This window comes from Copidosoma floridanum, unplaced genomic scaffold (genome assembly GCF_036245765.1).
Source record: "Copidosoma floridanum isolate Cflo_tuat_1 unplaced genomic scaffold, Cflo_Japanese_pri ptg000025l, whole genome shotgun sequence".
In the NCBI taxonomy this organism is placed as follows: Eukaryota; Metazoa; Arthropoda; class Insecta; order Hymenoptera; family Encyrtidae; genus Copidosoma; species Copidosoma floridanum.
The window spans coordinates 3,619,942-3,640,568 of NW_028321902.1; the positions used below are offsets into that span (position 1 = coordinate 3,619,942).

The 20,627-nt window shown below is 36.1% G+C and overlaps 1 protein-coding gene across 1 annotated transcript; it reads right to left on the reverse strand.

The window, feature by feature from the left end:
* Nucleotides 1-3,769: 3,769 nt before the first annotated feature.
* Nucleotides 3,770-19,120, reverse strand: LOC111643836 (uncharacterized). Its single transcript, XM_089595384.1, has 2 exons — nucleotides 18,613-19,120; nucleotides 3,770-5,185 (listed from the first exon to the last, which is right to left on the reverse strand). The coding sequence occupies exon 2, from the start codon at nucleotides 5,092-5,094 to the stop codon at nucleotides 4,348-4,350; it is 747 nt and encodes a 248-aa protein (XP_089451510.1). The 5' UTR covers nucleotides 5,095-5,185; nucleotides 18,613-19,120; the 3' UTR covers nucleotides 3,770-4,347.
* Between the last annotated feature and the right edge of the window lie 1,507 nt (nucleotides 19,121-20,627).

Consider the following 20,627-nt stretch of genomic DNA (forward strand, 5'->3'; position numbering starts at 1 on the left):
TGATCGTCAAAAAATAATTTATAACTTAATCTTGTTGGAGGCTTTATTAGACCAATTGAAATAGATCAGTGATCTTGAAGAAAAATTTTGCATAAGGAAATTTATAAGGTTTAATAAATACGTATGACAAGTAGGTATTGAAATTCAACACAAGGGCGATAGAAAGTCAATAGTCATTAGCTGCAGTAACCAAGAAATAAGTAAATAAAAGTTTTGTTTGTAAATAGGCCTGACGAGGAAAATGATCGCTTGAAAAGATCCTCCGAAGACAGACACCATTCAAAGTAAATATGTATATTTACGAATGAATATTCATTTATCATTACTAGGATTAACACAATACTTGATAACAATAGTAATAATGTAACGTTTATTTCGAATTTTTAGGCGTCACGCAGTGGAAAAAAGCTTAACAAAGCAAAATGTGGATAACAAAAAATCCATGGCAAATAATACTTCACCCAAGCCTGTAAAATATGCATACGGCCCATCGGTTTGGGATGTAACACTATGGAAAGGCACGCAATCGAGTTGTTGTGATTTAATTGGCTGTCCCCTACATGAAAAAACCACGCGTTTCCAAGAAAATTTAATTTTTACCAGAATCTCGTGTTACTGCGCGGATGGATTTTGTCACGGAGGATTCATTAGTCCGTATTGGATATTTCATCCTAATTTTTAACGTACGATTAGTTTTCTACAGAATTAGTGTCACTCGTTATTTTAATTTGCTCTTTTTTCTAAATGAGAAAGGATATTCATGATTTTTTGTACTTAGTTTAAAGCTTTTGTACATCGTGTTTAAAAAAAAAAAAAATAAATAAATAAAAATTAAATAAATAAAGATATAAAGATAATTTAATTTACCGATTATTATTCCAAACAATTTTGTTCATTAGACTTTCCTACATGTTTCGATAAGATTAACATGCAGTTGATTGAGAATAATGAAAAATCAATTGTTTACATTGAAAGATAAAATTTCTTAGAATAAAGATAATTTTTATTCAAATATTTTTTTAAAAATAAGATATTTTTTATTTAAAAAGATTATTTTTTAATTTAGAACTATTCAAGAAATATTTTTTAAATTGTAAGAACTTTTTAATTCAGTATGGTAACGACAAATACAGAGAGATTTAATAATCAGACTTGCTATAATCACCCTTTAATTGATTGTCAGGGTGTCTAGAATTTGCATAAAATTTCTAAGGATTTGAAAGACTAAAAAATAGTGGTTTTAGGTATAATTGTTTTAGAGTGAGTAAATTTTTTTTCTTAGATATTCTTCGATAAAACTTGACTAATTTTAAATCATCTGATTTTAGCATAATAACAAAATTTATTGCTAAATTGAAGCCTATTGTAAGCTATTTAAAATGGCCAGTAATGTATACAGGTATGAAGGAACCACATTAATTATTAGCGTGAAACTACTGTAATTATGTGAAACTGTAACTGTATAATTTTTACTTTAAAATTACGGTTAAAAATTATGAATTCATAAGGTAAAATTTTTAATAACTGGCTTAGTGTTTTACCTTTATGCCACTGTTTTACAATAAAAATTACTACTGTTATTTTCTTCGTGGACAAGCACAATTTTTGCTCTGATAAAAATATAGGGTGTTCTTGTAATTACATAAAATTCTTTCAACTATTGTACATTCAAATTTGCAATAAACATATCTGAATGATGTTTTTTTTTTTTTTTTGTTTCAGGTGGCTCAGGTAAGAAAACGCATCCCAAAGATAATGGTAAAGTACAAAAAACAATAACCATTTTTTTAAAAACACCTACACACATCATGAAAATCCCGATACTAACCGGGGAAAAACACCAATACCAAAACGAAAAAAAGGGGACCGAGACAAAAGAAAGTCAACAAAAGGACATTATCAACGCGAACCAACGTGCCTTACACAAGCCATCAATGGCAGGGCCTTTTCGATAAGGGCAGAGTCGCGTGGTGGTGGTGGTGGTATGCGGCGCATCCCCAGGAAAAAAGCACGTGCCGATGCGACGCACGTCAAAAGTCGGCGACGTCGCCCAAAGAGAAAAAAAAAAAAAAAAAAAAACAGTTGATCGGTAACAGAGAAGCTCTCGTTGCGCGAATTTTTGCGCTCTGACGGACGACCCGGGGATTCGTTATTACACGCGATGTATACGAGTGTCCAGGGGGGGGGGGGCGTCGATTCCACATCGGCGAGAGAGAGCTGCTGTTCGGAGGGACAAAAAAAAACAGCTTAAAATACGAGCGCAATGCACGCGCTGTGTGCAACAGCAGTCGTTTCTCGTAAAGTACCGCGGAAACTCGTATCTGCGCGTAGAGTGTAAACGTGCGTATCCCCCTTCCCCCTGGCCCATATGGGTTGTGCGTCCGATGTGTATAGGTACGTATAGACATGTTTTATCGGCTGCAGACAGCGGAGCTTTCTTTTTAGTACAGCGCACAGCAGAGGTAACAGAAGCAGCAGCAGCAACAGCAGTAGTAGTAGTAGTAGTCGTGGGGGTGGGTTTTTTTTGTTTCGTTTTGTTATTTTTCATCGTTGTTGTTCGGAAAATGCGGAAAAGTTGGCTGGGAGAGCTGTAATCAGGAAGTTTATAACGAGTTTTGCTTTCGGTGGCTGGTTTTAGAGGGTAAGGGAAGAGGAAGGCGAGGGATGTGTGTATGTCCGTATATATCCGTGTGTTTGAGAAGAGTAAAAATCGAGAACAGGACAGGGGAGCGATGTTTGAGCTCGTTTTTTTATAGGATTCTTTTTGACAGACGTCAAAAGTACGAGATTTATAATATCAACTGCTGTGATACTTGCAGTGCTCTGTACATCCAAATGAGAGAATACGAGGTTATTTGTTATTTCGCAGTGGTGAATTACTATGGTTATTGACAGTACGGTTTTTATTTTGTTTGTAAGAGTATGCCATATGTTTTTATATAAAACGTGATTTGGGGATAAATCTCAGCGATAGTTCTTTTTTTCTGTCTTTCTGTGTTGGTTTTTGAAAATGACTTCTTTGGTTCGTTTTTTGTTTTTTTTTGTGCTGGTTTTTGTAACGTTTTTGAAATTTTTATAGAGAGATTGAGTCTTGGGTGTCCATATATATAGGGGGGGTTTACTCGTTCGATAGCGCCATGTCAATGTTCCATATTCGAGTTAGATGGGCTAAATAATCTAATTGAATTAGTAGTTACAGTTGACAATAACCTAACCTCAATCCAATGCAGTTACAACGCAATTGGTATCTCAAGATTACGAGAATTAGAAATAAATGGTGCACTTTGGTTGAAATCCTACATTGATAAACAGTAAAAGACTAGAATGTTACTATAAAAGATGAACAACGCAAGTGAAAGGGTGTTTTATTAGTTAATTTCTTATCAATACTAACGAAAGTGAGAAAGCTTACTTGCTAAGGTTTTTACCGGAATTTTTTCAAATCACAACTATTTTTCACACTTGGTGTTTCACTTTTTGAAAATTTTTCATGTAGTATGATAACTTTTTAAGCATATATTTTAAATTATACAAACCATAAAATATATGTGCGAAGTTCTTAGTCTACGTAACAATTTTTGTATCGGTCATGAAAAAATTCGATGAAAAATATAATTTTTTATTCATGTCATCGTAGTGTACAGATAAAATACAAAGTTAGAGGGATAACGTGCAGTACTTGGATAGTGAAGTATTTTTTTTTCTTCTGGTAAACAATTTTTATTAAAAAAATTATTGAATTACATTATTTTCTAGTCAACATCGGATTTCATGATTACAAAAATATAAACAGTACTCAATAATTCATTGGCTTGGAACTTTGATAACATTCATATATATATTTGGTAAGTCCATTGAAAAACTAAAAAATAAAAAATAAACACAATATCACTTTGTGGGACCTGTCAACTCGGATGTGCTCAAATCAAAATAATAAAGCACGTGAGCGTACACGTGACAATTTTTAACGAGATCAAAGCTTGCTGTGGCCTGTATGTCTTACAAGATTATGGAATGCCTTTGGTTAATCACAATATACCCCAGTACAGAACTGCGTGTAGATCGTGAGATTCTTTTATCGGCTAAATTATAGCGTAAGATTATCTTTTTTTGTGGTGTACCTCCGCTGAAAGTACGTGTTTTCTCTACTTGTTCAACTTAACCTCACAATTGTAAACTTTTAAGCTCGTGTATGTCAAAAATAAAAAATAAAAAAACGTAGATGCACCTAGGCCAGAAAGTGGCTCGTAGTTGGATCAGCCAGCAATCATTTAGACGAGCGATGACTTTCTGGCCTAGGGTACGTAATATAACATTTTGGCTAACTGTTGATGGACGTGCCGAGGATTAGAAGGACTTTTTGACCATATGAGTTCGGATGTGACCTTCAAGACTGTATCTGTATCGAAAATTTCGCGAGCACACCGTGCACCGGAAGGGCGTTTCTCCCGTGTGGATGCGCAAGTGGGTCGTAAGATGGTACTTCTGGCGAAAGTTTTCCGGGCAAAATGGGCACTGGAATGGCTTTTCCCCCGTATGGGTCCTCATGTGCAGGGTGAGATGGTGTTTTTGGCCGAACCATTGCAAACACTCCGAGCACTGGTAGGGCTTCTCCCCCGTGTGGGTTCGCATGTGCAGCGTGACATGGTACTTCTGGCGGAATGACTCCAGACACACTGGACACTGGAAGGGCTTCTCCCCAGTGTGGACGCGCATGTGGTTCATGAGGGTGCCCTTGAGTTTGAATATTTTCGAGCACACCGTGCACTGGAAGGGCTTGTAGCCCGTGTGGGTGCGCATGTGGTAAGTGAGACCGGAATTTTGGCCAAACGTTTTCGGGCACATCGAGCACTGGAAGGGCCTCTCCCCCGTGTGGGTACGCAAGTGGTACGTGAGGGTAGCTTTTTGGATGAAGGCCTTCGGACATATGGAGCACTGGTAGGGCTTCTCCCCCGTGTGGATGCGTTTGTGCGTCTCGAATTGGGACTCGTAGCCAAAAAATTTTCCACACGCATCGCAGAGATACGAATTCCTGGAGGAATTCTCATTTGTTCCGCTCTGCTGACTGGAATCCTGTTGGAGATCTTGGGACATGTTCGTCGGCGAAACTCCGCGGGGACGTGGCAGCAGCTCCGTTGTCGTTTGTCGCTGTGAATTACAATTTTTTTCAGAAAAATTGCTTTGCCTGTTGACAAAAAAAAAAAAAAAAAAATTTACAGAATGGTGTAAATATTTTAATCAGGTGCCTTGACGCAGCATCACACTGATGCTGAATAAAAAATAAAAAAATGACAGTGAAGTTTACATCTCCACGTGCACATGCAATTTTGAACAAAAACTATTTATTCTATTTAAATAGTTTCTGGGAAAAAAAAGTTTCTTATTTTCCACAAAAAAGTAGTAGGTTAACCGCATTAAAACTACAAGCACCAACTAAACTAAAAGTAATATTTTAAGTCAATTTAAAAGTATAGTTATATATTAAATTAAGACTATGTATATATTAATATTTATGCATATAAATTTTAATTAAGTATCCAATAATCTGGTGTCACCTTGACACCGTATTCAGAGAATTACAGTTTATGGTGACAATTATCGAGTTTACCAACTCTAATTGTACCCTTAATTTGTACACGTCGTATTTGGAGTACCAAGCTTTAGCAAGACAACTTTTATAAAAAAAAAAAAAAAAAAAAAAACTCAAACGAACAAAAAAAAGATTGCAGCGAAACTTTTATCAACTAAAAAATTTTCCAACCCCAGAGAGTAAACGCGGATAAGTAGACATCAGGATGAAGCAACTTTTTGGCTCCACCCTTGCACTAAAAGCCGTGGCGATGAATGAAAAAAAAAAAAAAAAAAAAAAGCTCAAATCGTAAGGATATTTAGAAAATCATTTAACTTCCAATACCAATCCTCCCCTGGCTGCTCGCGCTTCGAGAAGAATCTCACACGTATACGTGAGGCACCCACAAGTAAAAAAGAAAGAAGAGCCGATGGACGGGGAGTGGGATAAAGATTTGAAAGCTGTAGGTGGTACTGTTGTTGTTGTTGTTGTTGTTGTTGTTGTTGTTGTTGTTGTTGTACAGGGTACCCCCATCTCCGGGACGCGCGAGAAAAGAAAGTATAATCCTTGGCAGTGGTGGAGGCGGAGGGAGGGAGAAAAAAGACGAGAGACTTCCCGCTCTGATTTGAGAAGATCCGGCAGACACCGGCCGAGCTTTTTCTAAGCCGAAAATAATTGTGGTGCTGTATATACACACACCCAGCCCTGAGCTGGGAAGAAGTGTAGCCGGGGCAGGGGGAGGGGGTGGGACGTGAGCTGAGTGCCTGCCAGGGAGTTTCCCTTCACCCTGGGACGACGAGCTCTTCCTTTCTTTCTTGCGCTCGGACTTTGGTCAAGAGATAGAGAAACGAAGGCGGCTTGCTGGGGGGGGGGGGTATAGTGACGATGAGGGAATGGGAAATATATACACGGGGGCACGTGCGCGGCTGGCTCGAGAGCTTTCTTTCGCTAGCATCTATTATGTGGCTGGCGACATTCTTGCTCGTAGAAGCTTCGTCACCGATTTGGTTGCGTGTATGAGTAACGGGGGGGTGGGTTTATTTTCTGGAGGGGGAGAATGTGTCGATATAAATTCTCGATTGTGCATCACTTGGGCGCGAGTGTGTCGTCGTCGAAAAAGTAATGAACAGCGCCTCCGGGGCGTAATTGGTGGAGGAGGAGGATGGACAGTCTGGACAGTACGTGTATATGTACATGAACATAAATTGACTACTGGACACTGGGGACTGAAGTTTTTGAATTTTAAGACTTGGACACGGATAATTTTTCAATTTTTTTTATAACATAATTTCGTCGCTAAAAGTATGATGCTTTGCTTATACTGAACAAATATTTTTTTCTTTCTTTCAATTACCACTTATGACATAGAGCTTAACAAAATAATTTTTTCCAGCTTAAACGATTACAATTTGAAGAAAAAAAATGATTGAGACATAAAGAAGAGTCAGAGTATTCGAAAAATTATTTATAAATACGTGATTTGAAATACTTTACAAAAAGTCATAATTTTTAAAAAAAATTGCATTTTTACATTTTAAAAGAAAGTTTCTTTGTACAGTATATTTAAATTAGTAATTAATAGAAAAATTGCATTTTATTAAGAAAAAAAATATTTTTTCTTATAAAGTGTTCAACAAAAAGGCCCATGTCTGGGTGTCGAAAAGGTGTGACTAATGTTTATGAAAAATTTCGACCCACACTTTTAAGTGATAACCAATTATTTACAACTAATGCAAACAAGTGTTGTTTTGATACTAAGGAAACATATTTTCTGTTAGGCAAACAAGTGTAGGAAGGAAAGAACTTTAAGTACTTTTTCAGAATAATGGAAAAGTTAGATAAAATAAAAAAATTGAATTGACAATTGTAAAAAATGGTGATTACAATTGCAAACTTATAACTACTATACGTAATTTTGCATATAAAGTAATTGTTGTGTAAGCATTTGGTTGTTGAAAAGGGTACTGCTATTCCGTTGTTCCATTAATGATTAAACAATCGGTACAGTAATAATATTCAAGTTTTTTTTTTTTACAGTTTGTACATTAGCTGTACTGAATATTGTCGCGTCGGATCGTACATCTATGTCGTAATTTCCTAATAAACACGGACACGCGAAATCAGATACGGTTTTAATTAAATTTCAACGCGTAGTATTATTACGATGAGCATCGCGACTATCATTAACCTCATTATCACTTTGAAGCAATTGACCTCGTATCATCCCTACAACGCTTAGTTAACCGCATCAATTCATTGACAATAATTTTTTTTTTTTCTCTGGACACCGCATAATTCAAGTATTTTTTTCAAATTATGGTTTTAATCTACTCATCGCTGTAAAGTTTATTCGAGGGAAAAAAAGACATAAATTTCCCTTCGGTTACCTGGTACCATCTTGAAAATATAAAAACCCAAGCCAGTCACCGACTCTCGGTTTAACGTCGCATCAAAAGCATCACGAGCAGAAAAAGAAAAAAAAATTGATCGATGGCGCGCGTAACTCAGCAAAATACACTGATACATCATCATCCACGGCGCATAAACAAAAACTTATCAACTCCACTCTATCAGCTCATTCTGGCCCATAGAGCACCTATTTCCTCCTCCACCGAAGAAGAAAAAAAAAAAACTCTTTTAGAGTCCCTTTGAATAATAAATTCCTCACGTACACCCGTTCTTGCAATCTTGTCGAATTTCCATGCGACCTGCCACCCCGCCCGTATTTTAAAAATGTTTCGTACCCACCCCCTCCAACTTACGACGGGGTTCTAAGCCCAAGGAGGAACATCCCCCGAGATTATTTTCGAAAAATCCGGCAAGTATATGCGAACGCGGCCAGCCTCTCGGAAGAGATTTCTCCGATCGCTTGAGTTATTGGCGCGATATATCAGCCCCTCACCCCCTAACCTTACACGGTTCTAGGTGGCGCTACGCTGGATGGATGAGCTCGAAAATAGATATCGTTACCCCTCCCCCCCGGGAATATTAAAACGACATCTGGCGTCCCGTGTATACGGGCAATATCGGCTGTCAAATGCTGAGTTCTATCAATTACGAACGAGCCAGGAACTATAGCTACGGTCGACGTGTTATTGGCAAAGCACGTCCGGGTAACCAAACGACTGCTAATTTTAATGAGTGCATATGCATAGGGGTCTGTGTGTGTGTGTGTGTGTTTCCGGATGGGAATAATTAATGGATGATTGACCGCGTAGTTTTCCTGAAGTTGATTCCGTACCTGTGGGGTGTACGCGTAACCCATCGAAGATGGAAATGTTTGTGTATTAGGTAATGCACGGCGCGATGATTAAATGCAGTTCGCTCGAGTTTCGCTAGGAATTCGGTTGTAATTTGATTGGGCACGAATTGGATACCCTCGTTTCTTTTTTTTTTTTTTTTTTTCGTTTATGATTTTAACACCAATTTTTCCTTGGGGTGTGATAATTTCATGTGTCTCTGATTGGAAATACAATTTAGAACCTATTTGAAAAATAAGATGCTCCCAATGATGAAATACGCAAGTAATTCAATGGTACATTTACTAGACAATCATATGTTTGAGGTTATGTTGACAACTATCCCAAGAGGTTAAAATATTACAATTTTAAATAAATTATTTCTTTCCCGTTTCAACTATATTTTACGCTGAGATTGGTTAATGTAAACCATTTCATTACACAATTTTTTTTCAATCGAGATAAGATCCGTTTTTGGACAAAAACTGTTTATCCATATCAAAGTAGAGTATAATCGTCAATTTGAATAAATAAAAACTCGTCATACAAACCAATAAAAAAAAAAAAAAAAAAAAAAAAATGAAGCCCAACCGCACCATCACCGTATCTAACTTGGGTCCAATGTTCTCCACATCGATCCTTCGAAGGCAACGTTCGCGAAAATCCGCACGAAAAGCGCAAAATCCATGGCAAGCCAAAGTAGGCAAGGTCGACTGCTCAGCCGACCGTGTATACACTATCGTTGCTGCGTCGTACCTTACACACAACTCGTCGACGACGTGAAACTCTCGGGGCGCATATGCAAAGCGCGCGCGAAATGTCACGGCAATGTTTTTCCTCTTCCTTCCACCCCCTCCCCCGTTTTGGGCTCGCTAGTAGGAGATAACAATGCGACCCTGCATGCATAGCTACGCGACAAAAGAAACAGACAGAGGGATGCTTAGCAGCAGTAGAATAAACAGGGCGGCTGCTCGCGATGCCGTGAAAACAGACGACCCAGCGGTGTGTGTGTGTGTGTATGGGGGTGGAGTAGAGCCGGAGTTGGAGAGCACACGGCCACGAATACGTAAGCGAGGTTTACCGAGCGTCCCACCCGCTCGCCGAATCCTGAATGAGTTTCTGGTGTCTGCAGGTGTGTGTATATATGTATGCATTACATGGGTCTCTTTTTTTTCTCCTCCCTGATGATGCAGCTCGAGTAGTCTGGTGGTTGGTTGGGAAAAAGTTGCGGGGGCTCCGGCAATTTTTACCTTCGGCAAAGTTCATCCCTTTCTCTCTTTGCTTTTGTGTAATTGCTCGCTCACTTTGCAGCGGCGGCGCCCGTGCAAGTGCCTTCGAGCTCAGCGAGGGATTTTGAATACCGTGTCATCTCTTGTACCTTATCTTTCCCCGTGGTTTGATTTTTTGATGAAAAATTTCACGCAAAGTTCCCCCCCTGGCTCTGGCGATGGTTTTTTCTTGATGGTACGTCCGGGTGACTACAATCGAACTGCGGCCCTTTTTGTAGAGTTGTATAGCAAAACTGGACAAAAAGAAGATATTGCAGTAAGTTTTACCGCAATTTACTGTTATTATTGCCACGTGAAGTAACTTTTACCGTAATTTTAACCAAAAATTTCCGTTTCTGTCCATCGTAATTTATATTTAAAAAGTTACGCTATAGCACCGTATCAAACTATAAACGGGGGGGTTGAAAGCATACATTGTAGCCCCTTCTCTGTGGTCTGGCGCTTCTTCCCGTTTATTTTACAGAAAATTTTCGATCCCCCGCTTGCGCGCAAAACATAAAGTTCGCAAGAACAGAATAGCACGGCCAAAGTCAGGCCGAAGACTCGTAAAGCGCGTTAAGAGCGCATATATGGTCCTCCATCGCCGCACGTGGCGTTATATACCATTTCTTGCGATTTACGCAACGTCGAGCCGTTCTCGTGTGCGCGAACTTTGCCCGCGTGTACTTGGATACTCGGTGGGAACGTGTGTTTGCGGGTGGGCTTTATGCGAGCTTTTGGAAAATAGAGTGTGTGAATTTTAAAATTTGTTCGACGACGAGTTTTTTTTCGCACGTAGGGAAATATAGATAATGTACGTACGGGGAGGCAAGAACAACGGTAGTTTTTACCACGAAGTTGAGGCAAAATCGAAGCACCACAATGGTCGGTCGAAATTCATAATAATTTATTTCTTTTTTTAGAGTAATTCTTACAGAACAAATTTTTGTGTGTTTGAAGGGAGTCAGAAATACTGTATCTTCTCGGTAAAAAATACCGTCTAGCGAGTAGTCTATAGAACTTTTGTCGTTCATGGCTTGAAATTTTTACGATTTTTAACACGTAAATAATGTGAAATATCTTACCATGTGTAGCCTCATACAATTATTATTCAAATTTAGTGCAATTATACAAAAACCCAAAATGTTCAAGTATTTACTGGTAGAAAAAAAAACAATAAAAGAAACATTGATGAAAACAAAAAGCAAATTTTGAAATTCCTATTTAACGCAGGGAAACGGGAGAGCTATTCTAGGCAGGGGGTTGTATATATAGCAGGAGCGAACTTTGGTTTTAATAAATATTATATTAAAAGTTCCGGAAAAGGAAGGGCGGGGGGAGAGAGCTAATTGCGGCCAACTTTGGACTTTATTCTGATGGCTCCTCTTCCACGTCTACCATACTTTTACTTCCAGTAAAGTCATTTTGAGCCATTATTTAAGTATGGATATTAATAGTGGCGTGCGTCTTACGCGCTTGTACACTGAGAAAAGTAGTGTTAAAAAATTATTATAACTGTACTAAAAATTACTATATTTTTAGGAAAACTGAGCTACACTAACCTGATGACGCAAAATTATTACGTTTAAAATAATTTTTATTACATTTTAGGTAATTTTTATTATTCAGTAGCCGTACAAAAATTATTCCATGGCATGATAAAAATTACAATGTCTAACATAGTAAAAATTGTGATAGTCCAATTTTTCCTACACAACATAGTAAATTTTATTGTAATCGTTTTAAAACGTACCACATTCTAAAGTAGAATTTGCTATGTGACATAGTGAAATTTCTCATTCCACTGCATTGCTATTCAGCATAGTAAAAATTACTAAGTATGTTCGAAAATAATTTCATATGATGTCTATAAGTATACACGCCTATTGAGTTTTAAATTTGAGGTTATACGAATGTAAATATTAAGAGGAACATCATCAGGGTTAAAAATTGATACGTGCCGACAGTTAATTTTGAATCGACTAATTATCCGTTGTTAACACCTTGGTCTATACAGGAAACCCTGTAATTTTGTAACTTCATTGTGTGTATGATAAACAGTACACGTTCACACATGTACTCTATTCACACTCGCACGGACATCATGTCCCGTGGTCTAGTGGGTACGGAGCTTGACTCGGAAGCTCAAGGATAAAAGGTTCAAATCCCCATCACAGCAGATCTTTTTTGAAATAAGAATCTTTTTAAAATGCATCAACATCTATGTACAACAAGAAAAACATATGTATGTACATTTAAATCTACATATATGTATGTCATATATTTTTCTTCTCTTACTTGAACATAAAAATTCTTCCTGAATAAAGTAAAAATTACTATGTCAAAATAGCAAATTTTAATATAATCTGGTTTTACTATGTAGCATAGTAATTTTTATAATATGGCTAGTACTATGTCTCAGCTTTCCTATAAAATTTAGTAATTTTTAATATAGTTATAACACTTTTTCTAACACCACTTTTCTCAGTGTACATATATATATATATATATATATATATATACATGCACACGGTTATTTCTCGAAATGGACCTCTAAATTTTCCATCAAGCCGTTACGATTATTGAATTAAAAGTTTGCCCGAAAAAGTTGATTACGACGGCGGGAGTATGCCCGAGAGGACGGTATTCGAGATTATGAATATCCATTACTTATATTTAAGTAACGCATACAGGCATTATTTAAGTGTATTCATTTTTTTTTCTTAAATATCGAAGGTCAATATTTCGTCGTACATAGACGACCTCACCATGTACAACGAAAAATTGACCTTTGATATTTAATAGAAAAATTAATTGACTTCAATAATGCCTGCATACGTTATTTACATCCAAACAAGGAGTGTGGATGGTGAGAAGAAGTTTTTTCTTTAAGAATAAAATATTATTGCATAAAAATTCTAATTTTGCGAGCTTGCAATTGTAAGATATTTATTCTAAAAAATCTCCTTTTCATTTCAGCAATTATAATAAAAAAAAAAAAAATCAGGATTCTCGTGGTCGTCGGCCTAAATCTTTTTTCTTGTCCCAGAGGTCCTAACAATGGGCGAGAGGAAAACAAAAATCTCCTCAAGGAGTCGGAAAGGCAGGGCTAGTGATTTGAAAGTTAAGCCACGGCTTTCGGGAGGGGGGGGGGATTGAGAAAAATGTTTGCCCGAGGAGGTCGCGGATTTTCGGGAAAATTGCCGCTCTCAAATGCCTCTTTGAGCGAAAGAAAGAAATAAAAGGGAGAGAGAGAAAGAGGTGCCGTGAAGTGGCGGATTTAACGTAATCCCCCTTCCTCTGCTCGGCTCGTTCTTTGCCGGCTATGTGTTTTTTATGTGCCCTTTGCATGTGTGTGTATGCGCGTGGAACCGAGTTGTTGTAATACGGCCACGAGATAGAAAAAGCACGCGGGCTCTTTTATAAAGGTAATGTTTTAGAAATGGATATATACACATGCGAGACAAGCCGCACTCGAGAGACAAGTGCCTCGGGTTGTATGGGCGCTAATAAACTTTTTATGACCTATTTCGGTAAAGAATTGTATTATTCAGTAAAAGGTACGGAGTAATTTTTCACCTAAATGTTTGTTTTTGTCGTTATTTTCCTTTTTTTTTTTAATTTGCATTAAGTTGATACACAAGCTAATGATGACTTGAACGTACTGCAGTATAGTTGAAAGATGCAGAGAAAAGAGATTAAAAGTTGAAAAAAGAAAAAAATTCTAATTCAGCCTTCAACATTGCATTGAGCGAGCGAAAGCTTGACTAGCGATGAGTCCTGTTAATTAATAAGTTGACGGTAGCGTTAAGAAACATCGGATTCTCTCTTTATTTTATAATGCGCTGATGGAGGGAAAAAAGAAAAGGGCTTTTAGTGCGTCATTTTTTAAGAGGTATCTTCTTTCAAAGTCAGCCTGGGTAACATTGATGGTGAATAATGAGAGATTTTGATGATAAAATTTTTTCATTTTAACGATTCATATGTATACCAACAGATTTTTTTTTAGATCGGACCTTTAGAAGCATGATTAAAATAAGAGAACCAAGAGATTTGAAAAAAAGAAAAATATTTCTTTACTCGTGTTCCGTTCAATATTTTTTTTAATTAAACAAAAATCAAGGTTCATTGAAAAGAATATTTGATGTGTACACAAATAATTATTTTTTCAAGAAATTTTACTGCAGTTTATTGAAAAATTATTAATTTAATTAATTTCATGGGATGAAAAATAGACTTTTCAATCAACTTGAATTTTATTTATTGAAAAAAATATTGAACGGAACGAGTGTAAACAAATGTTTTTTTTGTTTTAAAGAAATCTGGCGCTCAGTAATATCTACCGTATAACAGAATAAACAGTTCTTTAGAGATAAATTCAACAAAATTTTTAAATAATACTGATCATTTTCCACAAAAAAATATTAAAACCAAATGGATTACTAGTTAAAATTGAAGAATCAGTATCAATAAATATACGAAGTAAAATAAAAGTGTTTGGATGGGCAATTTTTAAAGGTAGGGATGAAAATTTTCGAGATATTTTTAATTTTTACATATTTTTCATGTACGTGGATCTAAAACTGAATAATTTTCCGAGAAAACTTTGCACGATGGTCCATTGGAATCGTATTACCGAGCAATAAAACTTTTCCCCGGAGTTACCAATGAAACTCTACAAAACTATGTATCGAGTGCGCACACACACACACACACACACACTGTGTACATTTCGAAATATTAGACGTAACAACTCCAAACAATTTGGTTCAAAGAAATTTTTAAAATAATTCAATTTCACGCACATCGAAACTAGGTTAAAACATAAAACAACCACCTCTTCGAACCTCAAACGTATTATCCATCAGGGGTGTAACCTTCCGCGCAATTACAAGAAAGTCGGATTTCCCGCCCCGTAACAAACACAACCGCGGCGCGCCCGCAAACTTTCACGCATACGCACGGAAACTTTCCCGGACAAATCCAATTCGGTCTTCTTTTTTCCTCCCCTCGCATATAGAGGGGAGCGTCAAAAGTAATTCACGTCAATGGTACCACCCACCGTATATAGGTACCTTCCGCATCCGGATTCCCCTTATTGCGCTTATATATATATATATATATATATATATATATATATATATATATATATATATATATATATATATATATATATATATATATATATATATTCGCTCACTCGCGCGAATACGTACACGTGTATATATGCGCAAAATACATAGTCGAGCCGAATTTTCCCGAGAGCAGGCGCGGTGGAGTTTAGCTGTTTGCACACGCCAAGGGACGAGGGAATGTAGATTTCAGTTTGCACAGTAGCTTCGACGTCACCGCCCGTTTGAAATAAGAATGTTTGATGTGAAGCGCTTTTGCGGTATTGCGCTGCAGAGGGGGCTTAGCTTTTGATTTCATTCTCGGGGACGAGCACTGATGAGTGTGGGCTTTGACACTGCGAGGATTATTAGCGCGATTGTGTTAAAGAGACGAGGGGATTTTTCTTTTCTTTTTTTTTTTTTTTTAGGTTAGAAAATTTGTTTTTGTCGCGATGCGAGTTATCCTTGGGAAAGTTGAGAGTTGTTTAATTTTGCTTTGTCCGAAAGATAGCTCGGTTATACCTAAGTAAAATAGGGGTGCCCCAGAGTATTGATATACACGATTCAGTTCCAGTTTTGACTCTTACATAACCTACAATAAATACGTAATGTAATTGACAATTTTTTTTTAATTTTTGCCGTTGGGGTTGATGATCAAAACTCAAACTGTATGTATCTGAGCACTTAATTGGACTCCATTTATTGCGTTATCCTCAAATAATGTTTATGGTGTTGTTAAAATGAAGGTTACGATGAATCATTTACTGTAACTACTTAGAGTATCAGTATTTTAATCTAAAAATTATATTAAAAATTTTATTTTTACACAATGAACTATTATGCGCGAAAAACATACTTTGTCACTGATAATAGTGCATATGTATGTATACATAACCTCTTTTGTGGCGTTTCGAAAAAGCTATACTTTTATTTTTCTCAAAAATCGTTAAAAATAAATGTGTTGAATAGAAGTTTAGAGGTTAGCGAGGGGCTGCACTCTCTGAGTCCTTTTTAAGACTTTTGAATGATTTATGAAGTTTTTTTTAATGACTTTAAAAGTGCGTATCCCCTTGGGGGTTAGTGGACGAAGCCCCATTAGTATGGATTTAAAAAAGCATTACAATTTGATGTGATATTTTTTTATACTTCTTGAAAATTAATCTCTCCGAAAAAAACTGACATCTAAGGTTTCGCAAGAAAGAAAAATAAATTTTACACCATACATAAAGAGATATGTGTTGGGCCCAAAATATTCCAAATCCCTCGGCGTGTTCTAGAACAGCTTGGACTGACCCTCGTGTGTCGCGATTATGAAAGAGGACCGTGAAGTTGGCGGTTAGCATCCGTTGACTTTGATAAAGCGAAGAGAGAAAGCTTTGCAAGCTCAGACAACGTAGGAAGCGACGTAGGGAAGGAGGGGCTGTGCTCCTAATTTATTGCACCGCGGCGAAATATTACTCCCCGCGCAGAGATTAGTGAAGTCCGGGAGGTGACGTTAAACCGGACTGTGCAGTGTTGTTTTTTTTTTTTTCTGGGTAGAGCAGGACAAGGTAGGTCGAGATATGAAGCACAAAGTTTACGCGGAGGGCAAAAAATTTTACGGATGAGCGTTGAGATCTCGGAATGGCTTTTGTTGGGTGCTCTGTGGAATATGTTCGTGGATTATTCCTTTATTTACTTAGTTCACACGTTACGTGAAGACAAATAACAAATCGTACTTCATTGAATGAGTATTACAATTGAAAATTATTTTTTGAGAGAAGTTCTAAAAGCAACAAAAAAAAGTTCAACGATATAAATTTGGAACTGATAATAAATTACAAAATAGAAAATTAAGAATCAATACAGATATTGAACTATATTTTTTTTTGTGAAATAGTGTGCATTTTAATTTTAAATTATAACACTTTTTTGATGGTTTCAGGAAATTTTTTTTCTTACACCACGAATTGTTTTACAAAATAACCTTACAGGCAAAACCTTTAAATTCAATAGTAAATTCAGTTCAATGATATTTATATTCATCTCAGCCAAAGTGTTTTATTCTTTGTACATATATATATATGCGCACACAATACCGACAGCGATTTGCTTAATGCGTTTTGGTGCGTTGAATAATGTAATTTGCATGTGAATATTAAAAAGCGAGATAAGCACGCATAAATGATACACACGTAAATATAAATATATTTGTAATGGCGCACTGATTTTATGCTTTCTCGCCCAACCCCTGCCAGCTTTCACACATAACAGTTTAATTGAAAACGATAAATTCGCCAAGTGTGCGGTAAAGCCACGACTTTTTTTTTTAATTTCAATCCTTTTCAATTAAACTGTCCCTCTAAATTATGGAGCACTAGGTTTTTTTCAGCTGATAATTTATTTAACTTTGGCTTACGCTAATGGTGTTGAAACACGATGTTTGTGATTTAACTGTGATGATTTTTTTAACAATAATGGCTCATCTTTAAGTACAAGTTTAAGAAGCGCATCTACTTTAAAAAATTTTAGTTTTACCTAGTAATGCCAAAATAAGTATAATAATAAGTCATAAGGTCTAATAAAAGTGGATGATGGTTATTGGACAGCTGGGGATTATATTTTATGATTTTATGGCAAGTTTTGAGGTTAGGGGACGCACAAACTTTTAGTGCTACTTTCTACTTATTCAATGATAAAATACATTTTTGCTGAAACTTGGGGTTTATATTTCGTTTTTAAATACACGATGTGCATGAAATTGAAATTATGTAAACCTCAGTCATACCAAATTAAAAATATTCGGGTCTCGGTTTGTACTTTTTAATGTTCAAAAAAATACATACAAAGTTCTCAGTCAAGTTACTTTTTTCTAGAAGAAAGAAAAAAAAAAAAAAAAAAAAACTTAATTTTAATGCAACACACTTTAGTAAAATACAAGAATAGTTAATTCCCAACCATTTCGACTTGGTAATGCATTAAACTGAAGTGAACCCGGTGATAATGAAATCTACATGACCTCCGCAAGAACGAGGGAAAGAGCTAAAGACCAATGTTTTTCAGAAAGGCATCACCCAAGCGATAAATACCTCACATAAGAGATGGTATAATGAATATGTGTACATATCGCCGCACGCTTGATATATAATCCCACGAGTATATACTTATGTTGCACGTTTATGTGCTGGCTTATAGGATGCAAAACATAGACGCACAAACATTTTTTCAAGAGTATAGCGTGTAAAGATCGATCGAGCGTAAGGTCAAAAAAAAATATAGGTATTCATAAAGTGCTATTATCTGTAGATATGGTATTTTATCTTTTTTTTTCTTTTTTTCTTTTTTTTTTAGCATTGGGAGAGGTTTCTCGAATTAAAAAAAAATAATAACAATCAGTTTTAATTATACATAAACGCAATTTTTAATGAATTGTAAGAAAAACTTACCCCTTTGTTTTTGAGATTTCCCGCCGTCGGACGAAATAACGATGGTCGTTGTCCAAACACACTAGCACACCGAATTTTTTCACGCGTTGTTCAGTCTGCTTTAGATTGTTGATCCAACAATGACGTTCATTACCACGAGCACTTTTTGTCTCTTCGTCACAAAACGAGAAACTCCATTATAAGTAATTATTTGGTAGTTACAGCGTATGGTTTTAACTTTTTTGGTTGGGAAGAACGAAAAAATAGAACGCGAGCGATGGACTGCAGTGGTCGTTGTGTATAGGTTATTCAAAGGAGGATGGCATTTATATGTGGGAAGGTACACAAGTTTTTCTTGGGTTTTCTTCGAGGAAAAGGAGGGCGTAAACAGAAGGGACGGGAGTATATATTGCGGGTGTTTTGTTTCAACTGCGGTATATAGTATTGTCGGGATAAAAAGAAAAATAAGATGATGGTGCGCGGACAAGTAGTTGTGTGTGCGTTTGAGTGGTGAAAGTATCTTAGCCGGGTAGCGTTGCACAAGTGGTCGTGTTGTTAAGGCCTCATTCATACAGTGGCGGGTCTTGTCACACGTTGCCGCAGCCTTTAGATTCTTATCCATATTTAATATGTATTGGACTCTACGAACTGTACGTTGAGCGGCAAAACATGGGCGCTTCGATATTATACAGTTCAAATACATGCATCTGTCCCAACAACACTGAAATTTTTTTTTTTTTTTTTTTTTTTTTTTCAAATGAATTTTTCAATCTATCGTTTAACAACTCTTGTTTATTCATTGATTGGTTCTTTTTGGTACTTACAGCTTTGTTTTCTAAAGATTAAGAGCCACTATTCTTACAACTTAGTTTTTGAATATTTTAATTACGCGCTTTTCAAATTCCATGAAAAATAATAGTCATGTGCGAGAATAGAAAATCGTTTTTCATATTTATAAGAAAAACAAAGTTTTTGGTTTTAAAGTTCATGTCAAAAAAATATTATTTTAACATCGATTAATATTAACAGTTAAAAATCGTTAACTGTAATAAAATTGGAAAACAGAAAATATAAGTTTTGATAAGAAAAACTATTTTCTTTAAAACGTTTTCTAAATTATTTATATTTTGGGGTAATCCTTTTTCTAATTATCTTATTTCAAGATAAAATTCAATAGCTCATCAATATTACTCTGAAATGGGACGTTCATTTATATTATATTTAGATAGTATGCCTTTCGATGGACATATTATAATCTTTTTCCCCAACATTCTCACCAAAATCAAGACTAAAATCCATATTTTGCATGTTCATCTATCATAAAATTTATTATAAATGTTTTTTTTTGCTTTGATAAAATCATCATCCTATCTTTCGTAGCTTTTATGCTAAAGTCTTGTAGTCATTTATTATTGGAGATAATTACGAGTAATAATACTAAAAAAAAAAAAAATTTCTTAACCGATTAAATGAATTTGCTCATCATTTAACATACATTTTTCACTACTCAATAACGCAACAAATTAAGAAAATAAGAAATGTTAAATCTATGTGTGGATAAACTATTTTTTGTTATCTTCTAGCATTTGAGTTTCGATTCATTACGATTAACTCATTAAAATTAACACACTCAACCTCATACGTAAAAATTGATAAATTTTTTCCTTGACAAACTTTGGCAGCATCAAAATCTATATGCGCCCGAAAAATACATAAAATCCCATTTTCTAATTTAAACAACTAAGTTAACCGTAAAGTTGTTTAAAAGTACCCCGACTGTCAAACTTACAAAACAAATAAAAATAATAACTAGAAAATAAAGTACAGTACAGCGAGCAACTGCCAAAAAAAAAAATACCTTCAAGACCCCCTTAGGTTGTGGTAAGTGCACCAACCAACCCCAGCGTACATCGAAAAGACAACGAGGACATCCGAAACAGCTCAAGGTGTGCCAATAGCAGAAACCAGAAGGACAGCTGTACCTACCCCCGTGCAATTTCATCCTGCCATCTGCAAGTACACCTATACAAGCCGTA

What these genes read in the sequence shown, in the direction of transcription:
- LOC111643836 (XM_089595384.1), bottom strand. Translation starts at nt 5,094, where the DNA reads ATGTCCCAAGATCTCCAACAGGATTCCAGTCAGCAGAGCGGAACAAAT.